General features: G+C 37.0%; 2 protein-coding genes across 6 annotated transcripts; one reads left to right on the plus strand and one right to left on the minus strand.

The window, feature by feature from the left end:
* Positions 1 to 353: 353 nt before the first annotated feature.
* Positions 354 to 9,650, minus strand: LOC111780169 (YTH domain-containing protein ECT4). Of its 5 annotated transcripts, XR_015413793.1 has the most exons (9): positions 9,426 to 9,649; positions 8,720 to 8,757; positions 8,437 to 8,608; positions 6,045 to 6,124; positions 5,550 to 5,954; positions 3,601 to 4,134; positions 2,787 to 2,999; positions 1,521 to 1,985; positions 354 to 740 (listed from the first exon to the last, which is right to left on the minus strand). XR_015413793.1 is itself a non-coding variant. In XM_023660493.2 (8 exons), exons 1-8 carry the CDS (start codon positions 9,463 to 9,465, stop codon positions 1,677 to 1,679), a joined length of 1,791 nt encoding a protein of 596 aa, XP_023516261.2. In that variant the 5' UTR covers positions 9,466 to 9,649; the 3' UTR covers positions 1,072 to 1,676. The 5 variants fall into 5 exon arrangements, 4 of the variants coding, with proteins under 4 accessions (XP_023516261.2, XP_023516262.2, XP_086975847.1 ...); XM_023660493.2 differs by lacking the exon at positions 354 to 740 and having other exon boundaries at positions 1,072 to 1,985; XM_023660494.2 differs by lacking the exon at positions 354 to 740 and having other exon boundaries at positions 1,072 to 1,985; positions 8,720 to 8,786.
* Positions 9,651 to 13,781: 4,131 nt separating this feature from the next.
* Positions 13,782 to 18,177, plus strand: LOC111780163 (glucan endo-1,3-beta-glucosidase 6). The gene is made up of 2 exons (XM_023660487.2): positions 13,782 to 14,525; positions 16,936 to 18,177. Exons 1-2 carry the CDS (start codon positions 14,173 to 14,175, stop codon positions 18,053 to 18,055), a joined length of 1,473 nt encoding a protein of 490 aa, XP_023516255.1. The 5' UTR covers positions 13,782 to 14,172; the 3' UTR covers positions 18,056 to 18,177.
* The last annotated feature ends 1,038 nt before the right edge of the window (positions 18,178 to 19,215 follow it).

Consider the following 19,215-nt stretch of genomic DNA (forward strand, 5'->3'; position numbering starts at 1 on the left):
TTTTTCTTTTTTCTTTCAGTCTTTAAAAACATGACTTGAATTTTAAAGTAAATAACCAAACTAGCCTTAAAAAGCTTAATTTTCAAAATTTCAAAGCCCAAAAATAAATAATAAAAAAGTAAAATCAGCAAATGACTGAAATTTACCACCAAAGTTTCAGCCAACTCTGTTTGTAATGTCTCGCGTTGGTTGAGGAGGAAAACAAACCACCATTTATAAGGGTGTGGAGACATTCCCCTAACAGACACATTTTAAAGCATTGAGGGAAAGCCCAAAAACAAACCACCATTTATAAAGGTGTGGAGACATTCCCCTAACAGACACATTTTAAAGCATTGAGGGAAAGCCCAAAGAAAACAATAGGTGGATCTAGGATATTACATAAATACTATCAAGCGAAGCATTTTCAAAGTTCTAAGGAATCTCATCAACTTCATCAAGAGCAACGAGAGAAACACAAGTGATAGTTGTACAACCATTCGAAAATACTTCAAAAGCAGACCTTTTAAACGTCATTTTCAAACGTCTGCACGATGATATATCGGTAGAAAAACCTGAAAATTTCAAATGCAGTGTTCTATGGAAAAAAGAAGAAAAGAAAAGCAGACGAAAAATTAGTTACTATGGTGAAAACCTGGCCTGAAGGCTTCGAGGAGTGTTCCTGTAGATTGGATATATCCCGTCTCGAAGCAACGACATGCTACGGTCTTGCTGGAGAATTCGACTTTACTTCGAAGAACCTGTTCAAAAGCAGAATAATAGGAAGGTATGCACAAAGAAACTAACTTAAACAGCAAAATACAATTTCAGAGTCATCTCATCAAATCTATCTCCTCAAGCCCCTTCAGAAGTTCCTTGTGGTCTAGACATTAGAGAGACATATAGAATAGCATAGCAGACATTAAAAAAAACACAAAGGCGAAAAAAACAGAAGGATTGAACATGAAGTAGCCCCCGCCCTCACGCTAAATAATCCTGTCGTGTGTCGTAAAATTCACAGCAGTTGCCCTCGGATAGCACCCCCATACGAAAATATCAAATAAAACAAGTAAACTCCCTAAAACAAAGAAATTTATAAAACTCCTTTACTGATCTGCTTCACCAAATGGGTAACTCTATAGATACCCCAGCAGCACTTGGACTATCGATGAGAAATGCAAACATAATCTATTGCACACTAGCAACGTAAAATCCCACCTAACTAACCCACCCCCATCAGCAAAATCCTCCCATTCGAGAAATGCCATCAAAACCCTCCAAGGGAAAGGGAAAGGGAAAGGGAAAGGGAAAGGGAAAGGGAAAATTCAGTGCAAATTAAGCAATATTTGATCAGGAAAGCTTCTTGCCAAGCGCAACAATTTTCCTCCAGCTGCTTTGTGAGCAATTGAACATGAAAAAATGGTAAAAAAGCGTCAGATATCATCTTCACTGCTATAGATTTTCAAACTACTGCCTCAGATGTTATCAGCTATTGGAGAACAGAAAATCAGTCATAAAGGGTGTCTCAGGATGCCAAATACCTATCAAACTCGTTCATCTAAGGCTCAAGGAATCAAAGGAGTCCAATCATACGGAAAAAAACTCAATTCTGCTAGCCGTATCCACCTTTAAATGCTTGGACTCCCTTAATACTTAGTCTGTCTCTCAGCTGCATGACTGAAATAAGTCTCAGAACTTTATTTTACCGAATCATCAAGCGAAACTGAGGCATCTATTCTAGATGTTGCACCCTTTTCCATTTCTGGTTTTTCTTTCTTATTATCATCGAGTCGTAAGGCTTGAGCAAACTGATCAGAAATTGGGTTAATGGAACCATCACCTAGTGGATTTAGAGAATTTGCAGTTGCAAATAGCTGTTGTCTTGTTTTCCTTTCTTTCAAAATCCTCTCCCGCTCATCATAGAAATCAAAATCATCTATAATAGATGTTCGTGGATCATGGTCCTTGAAAATTTTCAACATCTCAATACCTTGTTTCAGCGGCACCTGTCAATGTATGGCAAAAATAAATAAATAACATCAGGAAGCATGATGGAAGGACTAACAAAATTTACTTGTACAAATACGATAATGCAAAGCGCTCGTCGACTAAGTACCCCAAGCGCAAGTACAAATTGAGGATAAAAGGTAACATAAATAAAGCTCTACAGAAGTTCACGTATCACAGTTAGATAGCAGGTCAATAACTTTCTTTTCAATGGACAAAATGGTCCCGATAATTTTAGTTTCTATTCTATCTCTATAGTTTCAAAACTAACTCCTTAGTCATTCAATCTCAATAGTTCGAAGAACACTCATTTTATTATTTATTTTTTTTATTGAAATGTCATACCTTCAATGAGAAAAAATAGAAAAAGAGACTCTAACCAAGAAGAATAAGACCTGTCCAATAATAACAGAAACACTTCGCCACCTATACCCAAAAAGAAGCATAAAACCTAATGAGAGACCAAACGACACTAGGACCTCTCTCACATTTAATCCTCTTTTTGACAAGGGTACGCGTAGGTCAAGGAATTTGAGTGGGTAGGTCAAATATTATACCAAACCTAAGAACAACTTGATTTGCAGGACAAAGATTAAATAAATAAATAAATAAAAAAGAACATGACCCTCCGTGACATGAGTTTTTGAAGCTTCTTGCCAAATATTACTCGGTTATAATCTAAACATAGTAATAGCCTAGTAGTACAGGCTCTACCTAACAACAAATAACGGTATATATTTTTGCTTCATCCACATAGATGAGGATGCAGTTATTAAAGAATTATTGATATGAAATGATACCTCCTGAGAATCCCTGCTGTGTGTAACAGGTTTGCTGTCATTATTTTCAAGTAAAACATGCCGAAATCTAATATTAGGAACATCTTTGATGATATGCCACTTAACAGGAAATTGTCCACTCCACCTATCTTGCTGCCAGTAATCTACATTTTCCTCAAAGTCAACAGGTCCAGCCATTTCAGCTACACCACAAAATTGACCACTGGCATTAACCTGCAAGAAAACACGACAAAATTGCTCATACAATATAATCCACTAAGAACTGTGGTCCATAAAAATAATGAGCGATTGAAAGTATGCAACAAGATGCAAGACGATAGAACCCACAAATATGAGGATGGAGAATCAATTCCACTAATTCGCAAACAGTTGATGTTAAAGAAGCTACCTAACGTGGCCACAAGATTTTAATAAATGCCATAACTTGAATATTATAAATAATTTCATTCTCCATTCTGACCCAAAAACTAAAGTCCTGCCCTTGATGATGCATAGTACATACACAATGTGCAAAATTCTTGATAACTTTAAGAAGAAGCATTTAGTTCTTTTGTTTAACAATTTTCATCAAAACTATTCCAGGAAAAGATAAGTTGGTTTTAGTGGCCACATAAATTGACACTTCCCCAAAGGAGAATATGCAACGCCAAAAGGCACGTCTATGGTTTCTTATTTTCCTCCTGCAAGCTCCTTGACTACCTCTCAATACATATGACTAAGGCAGGAATGAGCTCTCCCCAAACCCCAAAGAAGGAACAAGATTTCCGTCAGGCAAAAAAGGAAGTTTTTAATGAGATAAGTCTCCAGAACTTACGGAGAAAAAGAGAAAAACTGGACAATTTCCTTGCATCTCTTTTGCCTCACGGTAAGCAGCATCCAGTTTCTTGTTACCATGTGGAGTACTAGCCCAAACTTTGTACTTGATACTTCTGTGAACATTATCTTCACTAAATGACTTAATAACGAAAAACTTGGCAGTCTCATAATCTGTAGCAAAGTTTGGTCGATTGTAGGAATCAGGACTAATTAATGAAGTTGATAAATCGTTTTTGCTTGCACCAGATGCAGCACTTAGTTCCCCTTTTCCCTTGACCTTCAAAGCTCTTGGCCCCCGATTACGGTCACTAAAGATACCGTACGGATCATTAAAAACTGAAATTGAGTCCCGGTCCCTGTCTCTTCCTCTGTCCTTCCCAAGGACAGGTCGGCTTCGGTCACTTACAACTGGATAAGAAATTGATGCACCGCCGAAGTTAGAACCCTGATAAGAATTGCTTAATGGGTACCGAGCATCAAAGGCATTTGAAACCAATCCAAATCCATGCATATGTCCCTGTTGTAAGGAAACCTAAAATGAAAACAAGTTAATGACGAGATAAAAGTATAAAAATCTATAATTAGAACCAAAATAATAGTCTTTCCAAAAGGACAAGAATGTACAAGTATAACATAAATAAAGGTTTTGACAGTAGACACAACACCATAGTTTCCCTCAACTACATGATAATGTGATGGATGGCCATGGAAATAAAGCAAAAAAAGAACGCTAACTAGTTAGCTCAAGCTCATTAACAATAAATCTTCTCTCGACCTAACTAAAACAGAAACTAGGTAACTAATGCCAATGTTTTAAAAGGTTTTCCAGTCTCATGCCCTCATGCTAGCTCCAAGCTTTAACCTCAAAACTACGACACAAATCTGCCTGAAAGTATAATGATTTTTCAGAAACAAGATAATCAATAGATCCCTAGCTTGTCGACCTATGTAAAACTCACACTAAAAGAAAGCAATCAAAACAAACTTACTTATATAGGATTTGTTCTATAGGTCATAGAATTGTCCTTGAATTCTAAGAAATTAATCCAAAAATGATCACAAGTGTCCTCCCAAAATGAGGATATATTAGCCCTTGATAGGCACCCATGATAACAGGGAATCAAATATGAAATACCACCTTACATTTCAAACTCTTACAAATTGGCCCCAATTTATTTACTTGTCCTTGCAACATTTGAAGTCAATATATCAGTAAAATATCAGCTTCTTAACCAAATACCATCGAAAACTTGAATTTATAAAATCAAATGTATTTATACAACTTGCCCTCTTGCTTACACAAACCTTGAATATTTGATGTCAAGAAACTAGTTCGACTGACATGGATTCATCCCTAGTTTCTACCTGATTTTTTCTCTCTTGAATGGATTGAGTACTTTCACTAAGCAAGCTCAAGCACATAAGATAAAATTAAACGCATTTGATATCGTTAATAGGTCTCTTCATCAATTTGACTTCTTACATAATTTTAGAGAGTAAAGAAAATTATTTGGTCTTTTATACTAAGGAATTCTGTATTTGAAGTTTCATCAAGACGTAGCCACATGATTTACATTTTACATTACAAAAGCAAAAGCAGAACAAGAACGAAGAGAACATGAAAACCAACGTTGTTCTCTGGGTAATACGAGTATTAAGTAACAACATATTCTATTATCAAGGATAATATTTAGATGGGCATTTAATTTATCGTTCGTTATTAATATAATATTTCTTCCTTATCTAATTTCTTTTAAGGACATAATACGATATTTCTTATCAGTAAATATTAAGATGACAATAAGATATTCTGGGGATAAAATGTGATACAAAACAGCTCAATGTAGGTCAATACAAGCAATACCAAACAGCGATTTTAGGTTGTAGAAGCATCTATAATAACCTTTCCTAACTATCACCATATTGTGATTAAGTAAACAAACAAACCTGCCCGACATTCTGATCATTTGAGCCAAGCATTCCCATTGGTTGTGGATAAGCTGCCGGAGATGTTAAAGAACCTGAACCCAGATTTCCACCACCAAAGGACCCAAAATTTAGCAAAAAACCTGTTCCTGGCCCATAAAGCATGTTGTCAAATGTACTACTCTCAGGTGATATCATCTCTGTTGGTGAAACGGGAACTGCAGAAGATCCATGAGGTAAACATGGTGCAGCTTGTTGTGTGTAGTATGATGGGGAGAATGGGACTTGTTGAGGAGGATATACTTGTCCATCTAACATAACAGAAGGCATAGGGGTAGCAACCGGTGAATATTGTCCATATGCCATATCTGGATTAAAGCCATAACCAGAATGGAAGACAATAGATGGATTGTCATTGTACATAACCTGATCCATGTGCAAATCAAAGAGTGAAGTAGGCATATATAATCTATTTTTAAATGGATATAAGATCATGTTTTCAAAAGTAAAACTCACTGGTGATACAACAGGAAAACTGTCAGCATTTACATATTGTGAATAAGCATCCCAAGAACCAGCACTGCTTCCACCATACCCTGAAGTCGACACAAAGACACGACATGTTGGAAGATAATTTGTCAGACATAGGAGTGAAAAAATTTGTAACAATCTGTGAAAACTAATATATAACATATTAGTAACCAGAATTCTTATCAAAAGGTGTCAAAAGCACACGAGAAGAACAAGATTTCTTGTCCCCTATATGTCAGTTAGAGCTGTGTTCAACTCAGTCGGGAATTCCCTATGATGCACAAAAGCAACCTACTAATAGCCAGGATCCTGTAAAGACTGATATATGAACAAACAGTATTACAAAAGGTGTTCAGAAGCAACCCAAATGAGAAGCTAGACTTCTTATCCCATATATACAAGAGGTGTTCTCAACTGAAGGGGCAATACTCAGCGATTTTTACCATGTGATTTGGAATCAATGCTATTCCAAGAAACTCGAGCTTTTGTGTCCCAGCTTGGTATCTTATGTTTTGTTTAAAAATGGTGAAATTTGTTGTGGCGCTCCTCTTCTCCTGGTTTTGAGCAAAAAGTTTGGAGGGATTAGTTTGACTTTTATGGCTCCAGGGAGAGTTTATAAATTTTTTTTGTAAGGCTTTATGCAGGCACCCCTTCAAAAAGAAAGCAAATGTATTGTGGCTCAATTTAGTTCTTTTAGAGTTTTCTATTGGATAACTTAACAAGAAAGGAATGAGAATCTTCCAATGGCTGAGAGATCTTTAATTGAGATAGGAAATATTGTGTTTTCTTTGAACAATTTCTTTTAACAAAATATTGTTGCGTTTGTTTAATCCTCTTGGAGTGGAACTTATTGCATTATTTCCTTCAAGTGTTCTCTTTCAGTGATTTATGCCAATTGGAAAATTCTCAGCAATACCTTTGGCTTATAAGGGTTATCCCCCTGCGTTTATTCCATCTATTGAATGAACTACTTGTGTTTCTCATAAAAATCAGTGAATGAACATCTTACATATTTCACAATTCTTAAAATCGTGGAGGTACAAGAAACAGCCAACTTAAAATCGTCAGAAATGCAGTAAAAAGATGTAGTAGCATTTCAAATCAGGAGTAAAGATGACAATGGTCCTCTCTCTCTCACTCGATCTTTAATTGACTATGATCCTATCATAAAGCATAAACACACAAATGGCATTATCACTCTAAAGGTCCAAGGAAAGAAGCTCTCTTTATTTTCTTTTTTCCTTTTTTTTTATCTTCATCACTAGAGATGGTATGATATGAACCAAGACATCTCAATCATGCAATATGAACTTCAAGGAGGATCGATTCATTTATTCTCATATGGTTACAAATTTTCGGTGGATGGTAATTTAGAGTTATGGTATTTCATTAATATATTTTAAGACTTTTTATTTACTTTAAGGTTACATTTACATAATGGCTAATTATGGTCATAAAGCATACAAAGTGGCTAATTATGATCATAAAATATGAAATTTACTCTTGGAATCTAAGAGTTTTCATTTTGAGGTTGTATAAAGTCATGTATGTTATCTTTGTAAAGGGGGAGACTTGGAAAATGTAGTAAAAAGAGCCTTTGTGCTTTCTTTTAGCCAATGGCTAAATTTCTTTGTAATTCTATGTAGTTTAGATTGCATGTATATAATCATTCAAGCTTGACATGATCAATCTTGCTTGTGAAGTGAGTAAAATCTCAAACGAGTGTTCTTGCCTTGAAATATTTGATCACAAGGTAATCCGAATCTTACCTTCCCTTGGGGTGATTCCTTATTTCTCCATAATTATCTCCAACTATAAGCTGAAAATATCCTTTTCTCATCCTATAATTTGTCTAAGATTTCCTATCAAAAAAAATAATTTGTTTAAGAAGAGAAAATATTTGAAGGGACTTTCTTTGAAGAGGCTGGCTTTAGGCTTGAAAGTGATGCCAACATTCTTGGTTATGGATATATATTGGGCCAGGGAAAATGTCAATAGGGAGCTGTCAGATACCATTATAGAATCAATGAACCACCCCTTTCTAATATTGGTCTCCCTCCTAGAGGAAACTGGACGTCTGAGGAGGGGTTTTAGCACCTGAGCTTTAAAAGTTCTGTGTCCAAGCTGAAAACACTAGAACAGTCTAATATTGCTATGGATAGAAGGCTTGCTACAGTAATGATCTTTTCCGGCTTCCTTTCCAAGGATATCAAAGAAAGATCTCAGGCCCCGAGAGGTAGTGTAGAGGGCTTAGGATGTTCTGAGATTCTCTCCAAAATCTCAGCTTCAAGCCTCTTGATACTTATCCTTGCGAAAAGAAGAATACAATATGTCTCAAACCTAAATGGATACCAGAAGTGAGGGTTGGAGAACTAACCACCATATTGTACATTTGGTTCATGTGAAGCATGTACATTCAACGGGTGAACACTGCTAATACTTGTTCCTGCATCCATAGTCTTTTCTATGGCATCCCTTGAAGGTCCAATAATTACTGCATTTGGAGAAGGATTTGTTGAAGCAATTCTTCCACCTTTAGGTGAGAGTTGCTGGCAATGAATCGGGAAAAAAATACCAGAAGTAAACATCAATTGTCAAAACCTATAAACATGCAAAGCAAATACAAGGGAGAACATTCTAAAGGAATTCAGCAGCCTTACCAGCTCTTTCAGGTTATCTTGCCTAAGAGATCTTTCTCCTGCATAAATAATCGATCGTTCAGTGCCCCTATAGAGGATAAAAGTACTTAGAAAATACCCATTTGTAGAATTAATTTTTTCCTCATTAAGATCCCAGTAAGTCCATACACACACTCGGCTTATATTTCTGCACCCTAGAAGATGGTCACATAACCGGAAATATCTTCCCCTTCAACAAATTAAGACCAAGAATAAGAAGGTGGATTACTGAGTACTTTGACCTGTTAAACCTTATTGGAGTAATAATCAAGGTACTTTCTCAGTCTATGAAGATCTTAGACAGATCAATGATGATTGACTGTCAGCTGGTCCGTGTCAATTCAAAGACCGGAAGAAAAAAGAGTAGAAAAAACAAAAACTACAATGATTTAGCTCTCTGTCGGTGCTTTTTTTTTTTTTCTTTTTTCTTTGGCAGAACAGCATATAAACGGGTAAATCAAAATGTTCTTCAGCAAATTCCCAATTCACAAACCCAATAATCCAAAACCAATCGCTCCCGTAATCACTCATGTTCAATTTCGCAAATCAAAAACAGACAAAATCTCATCATACAGAAGTTAACATAGCACAATTCCGCAAAAGAACTGGCAATTTGACAAGGAACACAATTCAAAACCAGAAAGAAGACGGAATTAATCAGTAGTCAAACAAGATGCAGCTAACATACCAATAGGAGCGATTCGATGCTCCTCGTCGGAACGTTCCATAAAAACAGAGATCCAGGAACAGAAGTGAGCTAGAAAAACTCAAACGCAAGCAGATTGGGAGGGAAAATGAGGTGGGAGATAATCAAACGGGAAATTTGAGAGGGATTTTGGGATTTGAATGCAAGATAATAAAAAGGGTTTTAGGTTTTACGAGCCAATATTTTTACCAAAATAAAAAATAAATTAAAGAATTTAATTGAATTCAATCGGAATTTGCTGGCGAAGACCTTACACTATAATTTTAAATCCTAAAAGTAAACATTTAATTTTTTTTTTAATTTTAAAAATAAATAATAAATAAATAAATAAAAGATATTCATATTCTCCTAAAATAAAAATTTAAGAAAGAAGAGAATAATTGAGCTTTCTAATATGTTTTCCATTTTAGTCCGTTAGAAAATAGTTAGGTCTTCTGTCTTTCTGATCCTTCACCTTTCTGAATATTTACGGTAGTCTTAATACGTCATACTCATAGAGGAATACCCATCGTGGGTTTCAACTTCTAATCTCTCCAACGGTGCTAGCGTATAACATCGACGGACACTTGAATCCCATCTGCAAAACAATCGGTTCTATTTGAGAGTTTCAAAAGTGATATGAACCAAGAGACATCAATCATACAATATGCTTCAATGAAGATATGAAAAAAATATTGTTGAAGAAAAATGAAGTTTCATGTTATAAATTTTGGGTGGATTATAATATTTCATTAATATATTTTAAGACTTTTTATTTACTTTAGGTTACAATTACATCGGGGTTAATTATGGCTATGAATGTTACAATTATTGGAATGTCTTTAATAGTTTCATTTGTAAGCAGACTTGTAAAACATAGTAAAAGAAACCTTTGTGCTTTTCTTTGGCTAATGGCTAAGTTTCTTTGCAATTCTATGTAATTTATGTTGCATGTAGAATCATTCAAGCTCGACATGATCGATCTTGCTTGTGGAGTGGTTCGAATCTCAAACAATATTCTTGCATTGAGATATTCAAACAACAAGTTAATCCGAATCTTATTCCCCTTATATTGATTCCTTATCTTATAAAAAAGGATCGATGGGTCGGTCTCCGTCCATAGTGGATACATTCCAGCTTCATCCATAGAGGAAATATCGTCATGAAGTGATATCTACATAGTACATGAAGGTTCGACCATGTAGGCGCGTTGGCATAAAAGGGCATGCTCGATTTTTCACATATGTTGTGATTGGCTAGGTTATCGTGGGTGGATTGTTTCAAGACACACTCATCGAACGAAATTCACTGTGGAATGTGTGATAGATTTTTATATTTAATGCACGATAAATACTTTGGTTATATATATAAAAGAAATTAAATACTATATTTTATCACAAAAAAAAAAAAAAAAAAAAAACATATAAGGTTGATATAAACTATATTTTATAAAATTAAATTTAAACTATTTTATTAATTTTATATTTATTCACTTCAAATTAACATTAAAAGAATTCCACATATTATACGGATTTATAATAAAAACAATTTTGTTATTAAATCCAATTTTTAATTATATTTTATGTCCACCTCATTAATGATTAAAACAGACAAAATTAAATCACGTGATTTTGATACCATTTCACATAAAACCATGCACGCGCCACGTCAGCGCTACTAAGAAAACTAAAATATTATATGAAATTAAAAGGCTTAGAAATTAGAAAAAAAAAATTAAATTATTACAAATTACGAAATTGCCCTTCTCATTTCCGGACTTAAAAAAAAAAAAAAGAGCGGAATAGTTGTCTCGTGAAATTAGTTAAGATGTTCTAATATAAAAACGGTAACCAATTGGATCTAAGGTGCAGCTAAAAATCTCTAATCGAGATAAAATCATCTTTAATATTGTGTAACTCCCGAGAATTCAATCCAATAACAGAACAATTAAACCCTTAAATCTAAAATATCAGCCTAAATGAGAGTACAGAGTAAACAATTTTAAATTACGCAATATCAATCCACAACTTAGAATAAGACAGTTGTCCCGTGAGATTAGACAAAGCGTTTAAATTTATTAAATATTTTAATAATTTAAAATTTTAGAGACAGTTTTAACTAGATACCGTGCTAATTAGCTGCTGAAAAGCACAATCTAGAAAACACAATATGTGCTCTGGCTGCACTTTCGTAACTTTAAATACCGGATTCGCTATAGTCCTTCTTGTGATACTCCGACCCCCCATGAATTGGTTATTCCTAAACGAGTCATGGAGGGTATAACGAACATACTTTGTCTCCACATTGAATCAGAACAGGATCAAATGGATAAAAAAATGCTAATATACGCCCATTGAACCGGCCCAACCAGCAACTAGAGTTGTATGCACTATATGAACAGAAAGCGAACGGTCGGGATCATTCAATACAACCGTACGAACATGATATCAAGGCAAACCCATGAAAATACCTCTAGCTATCGGGATGAAAATAATAATTCAAAGAGTCGATAAAATAAAATTTTAAACACATTTAACATTTATTATTATTTAATAAATGCTTAACCAAACAAAATAATAAAGTGCAATAATTACTTGATTTAATAAAACATACTTTAATTATGAGGGCCACTATATTAGTATATTGTAATAAATTAGTCATCCCCATTTATTAAAATCTAACAAAAATATCCCTAGTGGTTAGTTATAGCCTATTTATTAATTCAATAAATCTTAGAAATAATAGAAAAATGTAGAGAATAAATTAATAAATATGCTCTTTTAAACTTTATATTTAAAATATCTTTAATTAAAAAAATAAAAAACATTCATGAAAATATGTATTACTTTGTTTTAAAATGCATTTAAAAAATACTCGGTCATTAATGTATTTAAAAATAATAAATTTTAGGAGTAATATTAACACACTTAGTTTCCCATTTATTAAAAAAAAAAAAAATAGTTTAGAGATGTTTTTTAAAATAATAAAAAAAATTAACATATTAACCATTTTGTTAATTTATTAATATTGTTTTGTAAATGATGATTTGGAGGTGAGAAGAGTGGAGCTGAAGATAATCTATCGACTCTGCCTACGTCAGTCATGGCAACTGCCCTTACGACGTTAAAGCGAACGGTGGTGAGGAAGAAGATGAGTAGAGGATTTATAGCCAATAATTTATTAATATTGTCTTGTAAAGAATGATTTGGAGGTCGGAAGGTGGAGCAGAAGATAATCAATCGGCTTTGCCTATGGTAGTCATGGCAACTGCCCATGTGGCGTTAAAGCCGATAGTGGTGGTGGGGAAGAAGATGAGTAGAGGATTCATAACCATTGAAAATAAAGAACCGGGATTGCTAAACTGAGAGGACTCTAATACCATGAGAGTATTTGTTAAAACCACTAAATAGTGTGAAAATCAAGGATATGAAAAAAAAAAAAAAAAAGTAATAGATGAATACAAGATATAAACAGATATAATATCTATGCAAGGATAATGGAAGACAAATATCTGGATATCAGACCGAATAAACAGTTATATCTGTTAGGAATCAGGGACCTCCACAACGGTATGATATTGTCCACTTTGAGCATAAGCTCTCATGGCTTTGCTCTGGGTTGGTCATTCCCTAAATTAGCCGATGTGGGACTTTCATCATCCAACACCTCCCCTCGAACAAAGTGCACCTCCCCTCAATCGAGGCTCGACTCGTCCTTTGGAGTCTTAGTCATTTTTTACAGCCTTCAAGGAGGCTTGCTCCTTTTCGTTTGGAGTTTTTTGTTCGATATTTGAGAATTTACCAAACTAAGTTTAGGGCATGACTCTGATACCATGTTAGGAATCACGGACCTCCACAACGGTATGATATAGTCCACTTTGAGTGTAAGCTCTCATGGCTTTGCTCTGGGCTTCTCGAGAAGGCCTCATACCAATGGAGTTAGTATTCATCACTTATAACCCCATGATTATTCCCTAAAGTAGCTGATGCGGGACTTTCATCATCCAACAATACTGAAGAAACGAGTGTATAATAAAATGACAGATATAATATCCATAATAAAAGACAAATATCTAAATATTATACCGAAGAAACGAGTGGTCTGAAACTTTTTATCCAGAAACTGGAAAATCTCTGAAACAAGACAAGCTTGAAACTTTTTAGGATTATACAAAGGAAAAGCAAATGAAGCTGATACGATATTGATAAACTTCGATGGCTCAAATGGTTGTCTGAAAAAAGCAGCTGCCACTGCCACTAATGCAATGCCAGCGATGGCTGACCTATCAAAGATGCTGCACTGTCCGACATCCCCAGTTTATTATTAATAATTGTCACTTCATCAATTTCAATGCTTTTCCCAAATTCTCCCTCGTTTTGTTTTTTAACTTTTCCCTCTCTTTTACCCTCCCAAAATCATTCCTCAAACCCCCAAATATTCTCCACTTCGGGCTCGCGTCTTATCCGGGTCGACCCGTGTTCGATTTCGGGTCTAAACTCGGCATTTTGAAGCTTAATCTTGCCTTTACTTCACTTTTTTGAGGTGGGTTTTCTCTTTTCTCATCTGGGGTTTTCTTATTTTGGCAAGTTTTTGAGCTTTCTTGCCTCTTTAATGGCGGATTCTTCCGGATCTTCTTGCTGAGATCACTGTGTAGTGTTGTTACTGATGAGCTGAAAAGGGTGTTTAACCATTTCCCTTTCTGATTCGAAGGTTCCTTTTCTTGTTCTTTTCTTGTTTGGGTCATTTGAAGATGTTGAACAGCAAAATGGGTTGCTGTTTGTTGTCAGGCTCCGTTGGTTTGGTGTCGTTGTTATCAGTGATTTGTTCTGTGGCGGCCATAGGTGTTAACTGGGGTACTCAGTCGACTCATCCGCTGCCGCCGGAGACCATTGTTAGGATGGTGAGGGACAATCAGATTCAGAAAGTGAAGCTATTCGATGCTGATTATGGAACTCTTAGAGCTCTGGGGAAGACTGGGATTGAAGTCATGGTTGGGATTCCTAATGATATGCTCTACACTTTTGCTAACAGTGAGAAAGCAGCTGAGAAATGGGTTTCAAAGAATGTCTCTGTTCATATTAATGAACACCATGTTAACATTAGGTGAGTTTTTTTTGTTGTTGTTGTTCTTGTTTTGTGTTGTTTTGGGTCACTTTTTGAGTTGTGTTGCTTTTTTGTGAGTTCATTATGGTGTCTTAATCAGCTATGTATCTATGAGCTTAACGTTTTGATTCTTTTCTCTTGTTAGTTAATTCTAGTAAGGTTAGATGTGATATCTGAATGATTGAGATGTGATATCGGTTGGGGAGGAAAATAAAGCATTCTATATAAGCGTGTGGAAACCTCTCCCATGAGTTCTAAAACCTTGAGAGGAAGACCGAAAAGGAAAGCCCAAAGAGGATAATATCTGCTAGTGGTGGGCTAGGGTCGTTACAGTTGGTATTAGAGCCAGACACTGTGTCAGTGAGGAGGTTGAGTCTTGAAGGGGGTGGACACGAGGCGGTGGACTAGTAAGGATGCTGGGCCCGAAAGGGGATGGGAACGAGTGTTTGTGAGGATGCTGGGTCTCGAAGGGGGTGGATTGTAAGATCCCACATTAGTTGGGAGGAGAACAAAACATTATTTATAAGGGTGTGAAAACTTCTCCTTAGTAGAAGCATTTTAAAGGAAACCCAAAAGGAAAAGCCTAAAAAGGACAATATTTGCTAGTGGTGGGCTAGGGTCGTTAAAGTTGATATCGGAGATGGACACTGGGTGATGTGTCAACAAGGAGGCTGAGCTTTGAATGGGGTGGACACAAGATGGTGTGCCAGTAAGGACGCTAGGCCTCGAAGGGGAGTGGATTGGGGGGTTGCACATCGATTGGAGAAGGGAATGAGGGTTTGCGTGGATGCTGGGTCCTGAAGGGGGTTGATTAAGAGATCCCACATCGGTTGGGGAGGAGAACGAAACATTCTTTATAAGGGTGTGGAAACCTCTCCCTAGTCGACACGTTTTAAAACTTTGAGGGGAAACTCGAAAGGAAAAGCCTAAAAAGGACAATATTTGCTAGTGGTGGGCTAGGGTCGTTAAAGTTGATATCGGAGACGGACACTGGGTGATGTGTCAACAAGGAGGCCGAGCTTTGAATGGGGTGGACACAAGATGGTGTGCCAGTAAGGACGCTAGGCCTCGAAGGGGAGTGGATTGGGGGGTCGCACATCGATTGGAGAAGGGAATGAGGGTTAGCGTGGACGCTAGGTCCTGAAGGGGGTTGATTAAGAGACCCACATCGGTTGGGGAGGAGAACGAAACATTCTTTATAAGGGTGTGGAAACCTCTCCCTAGTCGACACGTTTTAAAACTTTGAGGGGAAGCTCGAAAGGAAAAGCCTAAAAAGAACAATATCTGCTAGCGGTGGGCTAGGATCGTTAAAGTTGGTATCAGAGCTGGACGCTGGGTGATGTGTCAGCAAGGAGGCTGAGCCCTGAAGGGCTGTGTGCCAGTAAGGACGTTGAACCCTGAAGGGTATGGATTGTGGGGTCCCACTTCGATTGGAGAAGGGAACGAGTGCGAGCGAGGACGCTGGGCCCTAAAGGACAGTGGATTGCGAGAACCCACGTCGATTGGGGAGAACGAAGCAATCTTTATAAAGGGTGTAGAAACTTCTCCCTAGCAGACACGTTTTAAAACCTTGAGGGGAAAAACCAAAAGGAAAAGTCTAAAGAGAACAATATTTACTAGCGGTAGGGAGTTTTACTCCCTGATTTTATGCCATCTATCCTCATTAAAGCCACTTCAGGGCAAGCAGAGTAACAATTCTGAGCTACCCTTTTCACTAGAGTTGGAGGGACCTGGTTTTCGGTCATAGTCATGTCCCTGTAAGTCTGAAAGATCCTAAAAGACTCGAGAAAATAGAGGTTGGACTAAATTCTTGCAGTTGGACACGGTTGAGGTGAAATGACGGCATGGCACGGCACGACACGACATGACACGACTTAAGATGGTAGAACTCTTCCTTTTCATACACGAACCATTAAACTAATAGCTCCCTCGTTTTAAAATTTTTGATCCAAGTAACCCCGTCATCCTAGTCCTTATAGGTTGCCCCGTTGGCTAAAGCTTGCAGTCTTTCAGTAACGCCTACTTAGAGGTTACATGTTCGAATCTTCACGTGAGTTTAATAAGGATAATCCTTGTTATATTCAAAGTTTACACCTTGGGGTAGGCACGAGCTTAGAAGAACACGTTACCGACCTGCTTTAGCAGCTGTGCGTGTTCGACGCCGCTTGTTCATATGTGATTTTCGTGTATTGTCCTGTACTTTTATTAAGCTGACATGTTGTCATCTTATCATGTATGAATATGCAAGGCCGAACACATTACCGACCTGCTTTAGCAGCTGTGCGTGTTCGACGCCGCATGTTCGTGTGATTTTCGTGTATTGTCCTATACTTTTATTAAGCTGACAACGCGGGAAAATACCCGTTCAGATTGTCGTGCATCGGTTGATCGGTTAATTATGCGTTTTCAGATATGTTGCTGTAGGGAATGAGCCTTTCTTGGCAACTTACAATGGAAGCTTTCTCAGCACAACCTATCCAGCTCTGCGGAATGTTCAGAATGCTCTAATAAAGGCTAATCTAGGCAACCAAGTAAAGGTAACCGTCCCGCTGAATGCCGATGTCTATGCATCGTCAACCGACTATCCATCGGGCGGCGACTTCCGAACTGATATACATGATTACATGCTTGCTATCGTCAAGTTCTTGAGCGATTCCGGTTCTCCGTTCACCGTCAACATTTACCCCTTCATCAGTCTCTATAGCAACCCGAACTTCCCGGTCGAATATGCTTTCTTTGATGGCAATGCAACACCCCTAGTCGATGGCGGGACAACATATTTCAACATGTTCGATGCAAATTACGATACTCTTGTGTGGGCGCTTCAGAAGAATGGCTATGGAAACTTACCAATCATAGTCGGGGAGATCGGTTGGCCAACAGACGGTGATCGTAACGCCAATCCCATCTATGCTCAACGCTTCAATCAAGGCTATATGTCACACATATTAGGCGGGAAAGGAACACCAATGAGACCAGGTCCAATCGACACGTACTTATTTAGTCTAATCGACGAAGACTCAAAGAGCATCGATCCAGGGAACTTCGAACGCCATTGGGGCATATTCTACTACGATGGCCGACCGAAGTACCAACTCAGCCTCGGAAATTCAAACAACGGGTCCTTAGTCGGAGCCAAAAATGTGCGTTATTTGGAACGAAAATGGTGTGTGATGAAGCCATCTGCTCACCTTGAAGACTCGCAGGTTGCACCGAGCGTCAGCTATGCATGTTACCATGCTGATTGCACCAGTCTCGGGTACGGGACGTCTTGTTCGGGGCTAGATGCGAGGTCGAACATTTCTTATGCATTTAACAGTTACTATCAGATAAGCAATCAAGCAGAGGATGCTTGCAAGTTTTCAGGGCTATCAACAGTGACCAATAGTGATCCAAGCTTTGGGAATTGCAGGTTTGATATAACGATCGAGCCAGATTATGGCGGCTCTGAAGGAAGAACAGGGCGTTGTTTCAGAAGGCTTTTGGTGTTGTTTTCTGGGCTTCTTCTTATTTTATTGACAATTCTATGAATGCTTGAGGATTTATGGCTTCTAATTTATGTCTTTAAGGGAATGTTTACCCAATGAAAGGAATGGAATGAAAATGTAAAAATTGGGGAATTTCTTCATAAAAGCCATTTTTTTTGTCTTTATTTTCTTACTCGGGTCCGGTTCGTATTGTTTCTGTTTCTTTGGATCGTTGATCGCTTTCTTTATACTCTCGGATGTCGACTAGGTTGACTGTTCTTATAGTAGATGGTCTACTTCTGCATATTTCTCGAGAAAAAATCTACTGATTAGGGTTTTGGAAAAGCAATCGACTCTTTCTAGATCTAATGTTAAAAATCTACTGATTAGGGTCTTTTTTTTTTTTTTTACTCGGGGCGGTTGGTAATGTTTTTGTTTCTTCGGACTGTTGACCGCTTTCTTTGTACTCTTCGACGTTGACTAGATTGTTTGTTCTGGTAGTAGACGGTCTATTACTAGGTTCTGCATATTTCTCGGAAAAAACCTACTAATTAGAGTTTCCAAAAAGCAATAGACTCTTTCTAGATCTACAGTTAAAAATCTACTGATTGGGGTTTTCAAAAAGCTTTCCTTTTGTCTTTATTTTCTTACTCGGGTTGGTTTGTAATGTTTCTGTTTCTTTGGATCGTTGATCACTTTCTTTGTACTCTCCGATGTCGACTAGGTTGTTTGTTCTGGTAGTAGACAGTCTACTATTAGGTTCTGCATATTTCTCGAGAAAAACCTACTGGTTAGGGTTTTCAAAAAGCAACTGACTTTTCTTGGATCTAATGTCGAAGCAGAGTACTGAGTATCCAGTATGACATTTAATTCTGATATGTTTATTTAAACTAAAATGGGACGGAGCATTCAAGTTTAACGGGGGAATAGGGGGAGAGAGCAAAGAAAGATTATTTTTATATATAGTATATTATATTTTTTCAAATGAAATATTATTGAATTTATTAGTTATTAGAATGTTTTATATTTATTAATAGAATTTATTTTAAAAAAGAAAACCGTCCATTAAAAGTTTTTTTTTTTCGAGAATGAATATTGTAACGGCACATATAGACTAGATATTGTTCTATTTGGGCTTTCCTTTCTTAGGCTTCCCCTCGAGGCTTTAAAACGTGTCTGTTAAGTGAAGGTTTCCACCCTCTTATAAATGGTGATTTGTTATC

This window comes from Cucurbita pepo, chromosome 18 (genome assembly GCF_057944985.1).
Source record: "Cucurbita pepo subsp. pepo isolate OVF chromosome 18, ASM5794498v1, whole genome shotgun sequence".
NCBI lineage: Eukaryota > Viridiplantae > Streptophyta > Magnoliopsida > Cucurbitales > Cucurbitaceae > Cucurbita > Cucurbita pepo.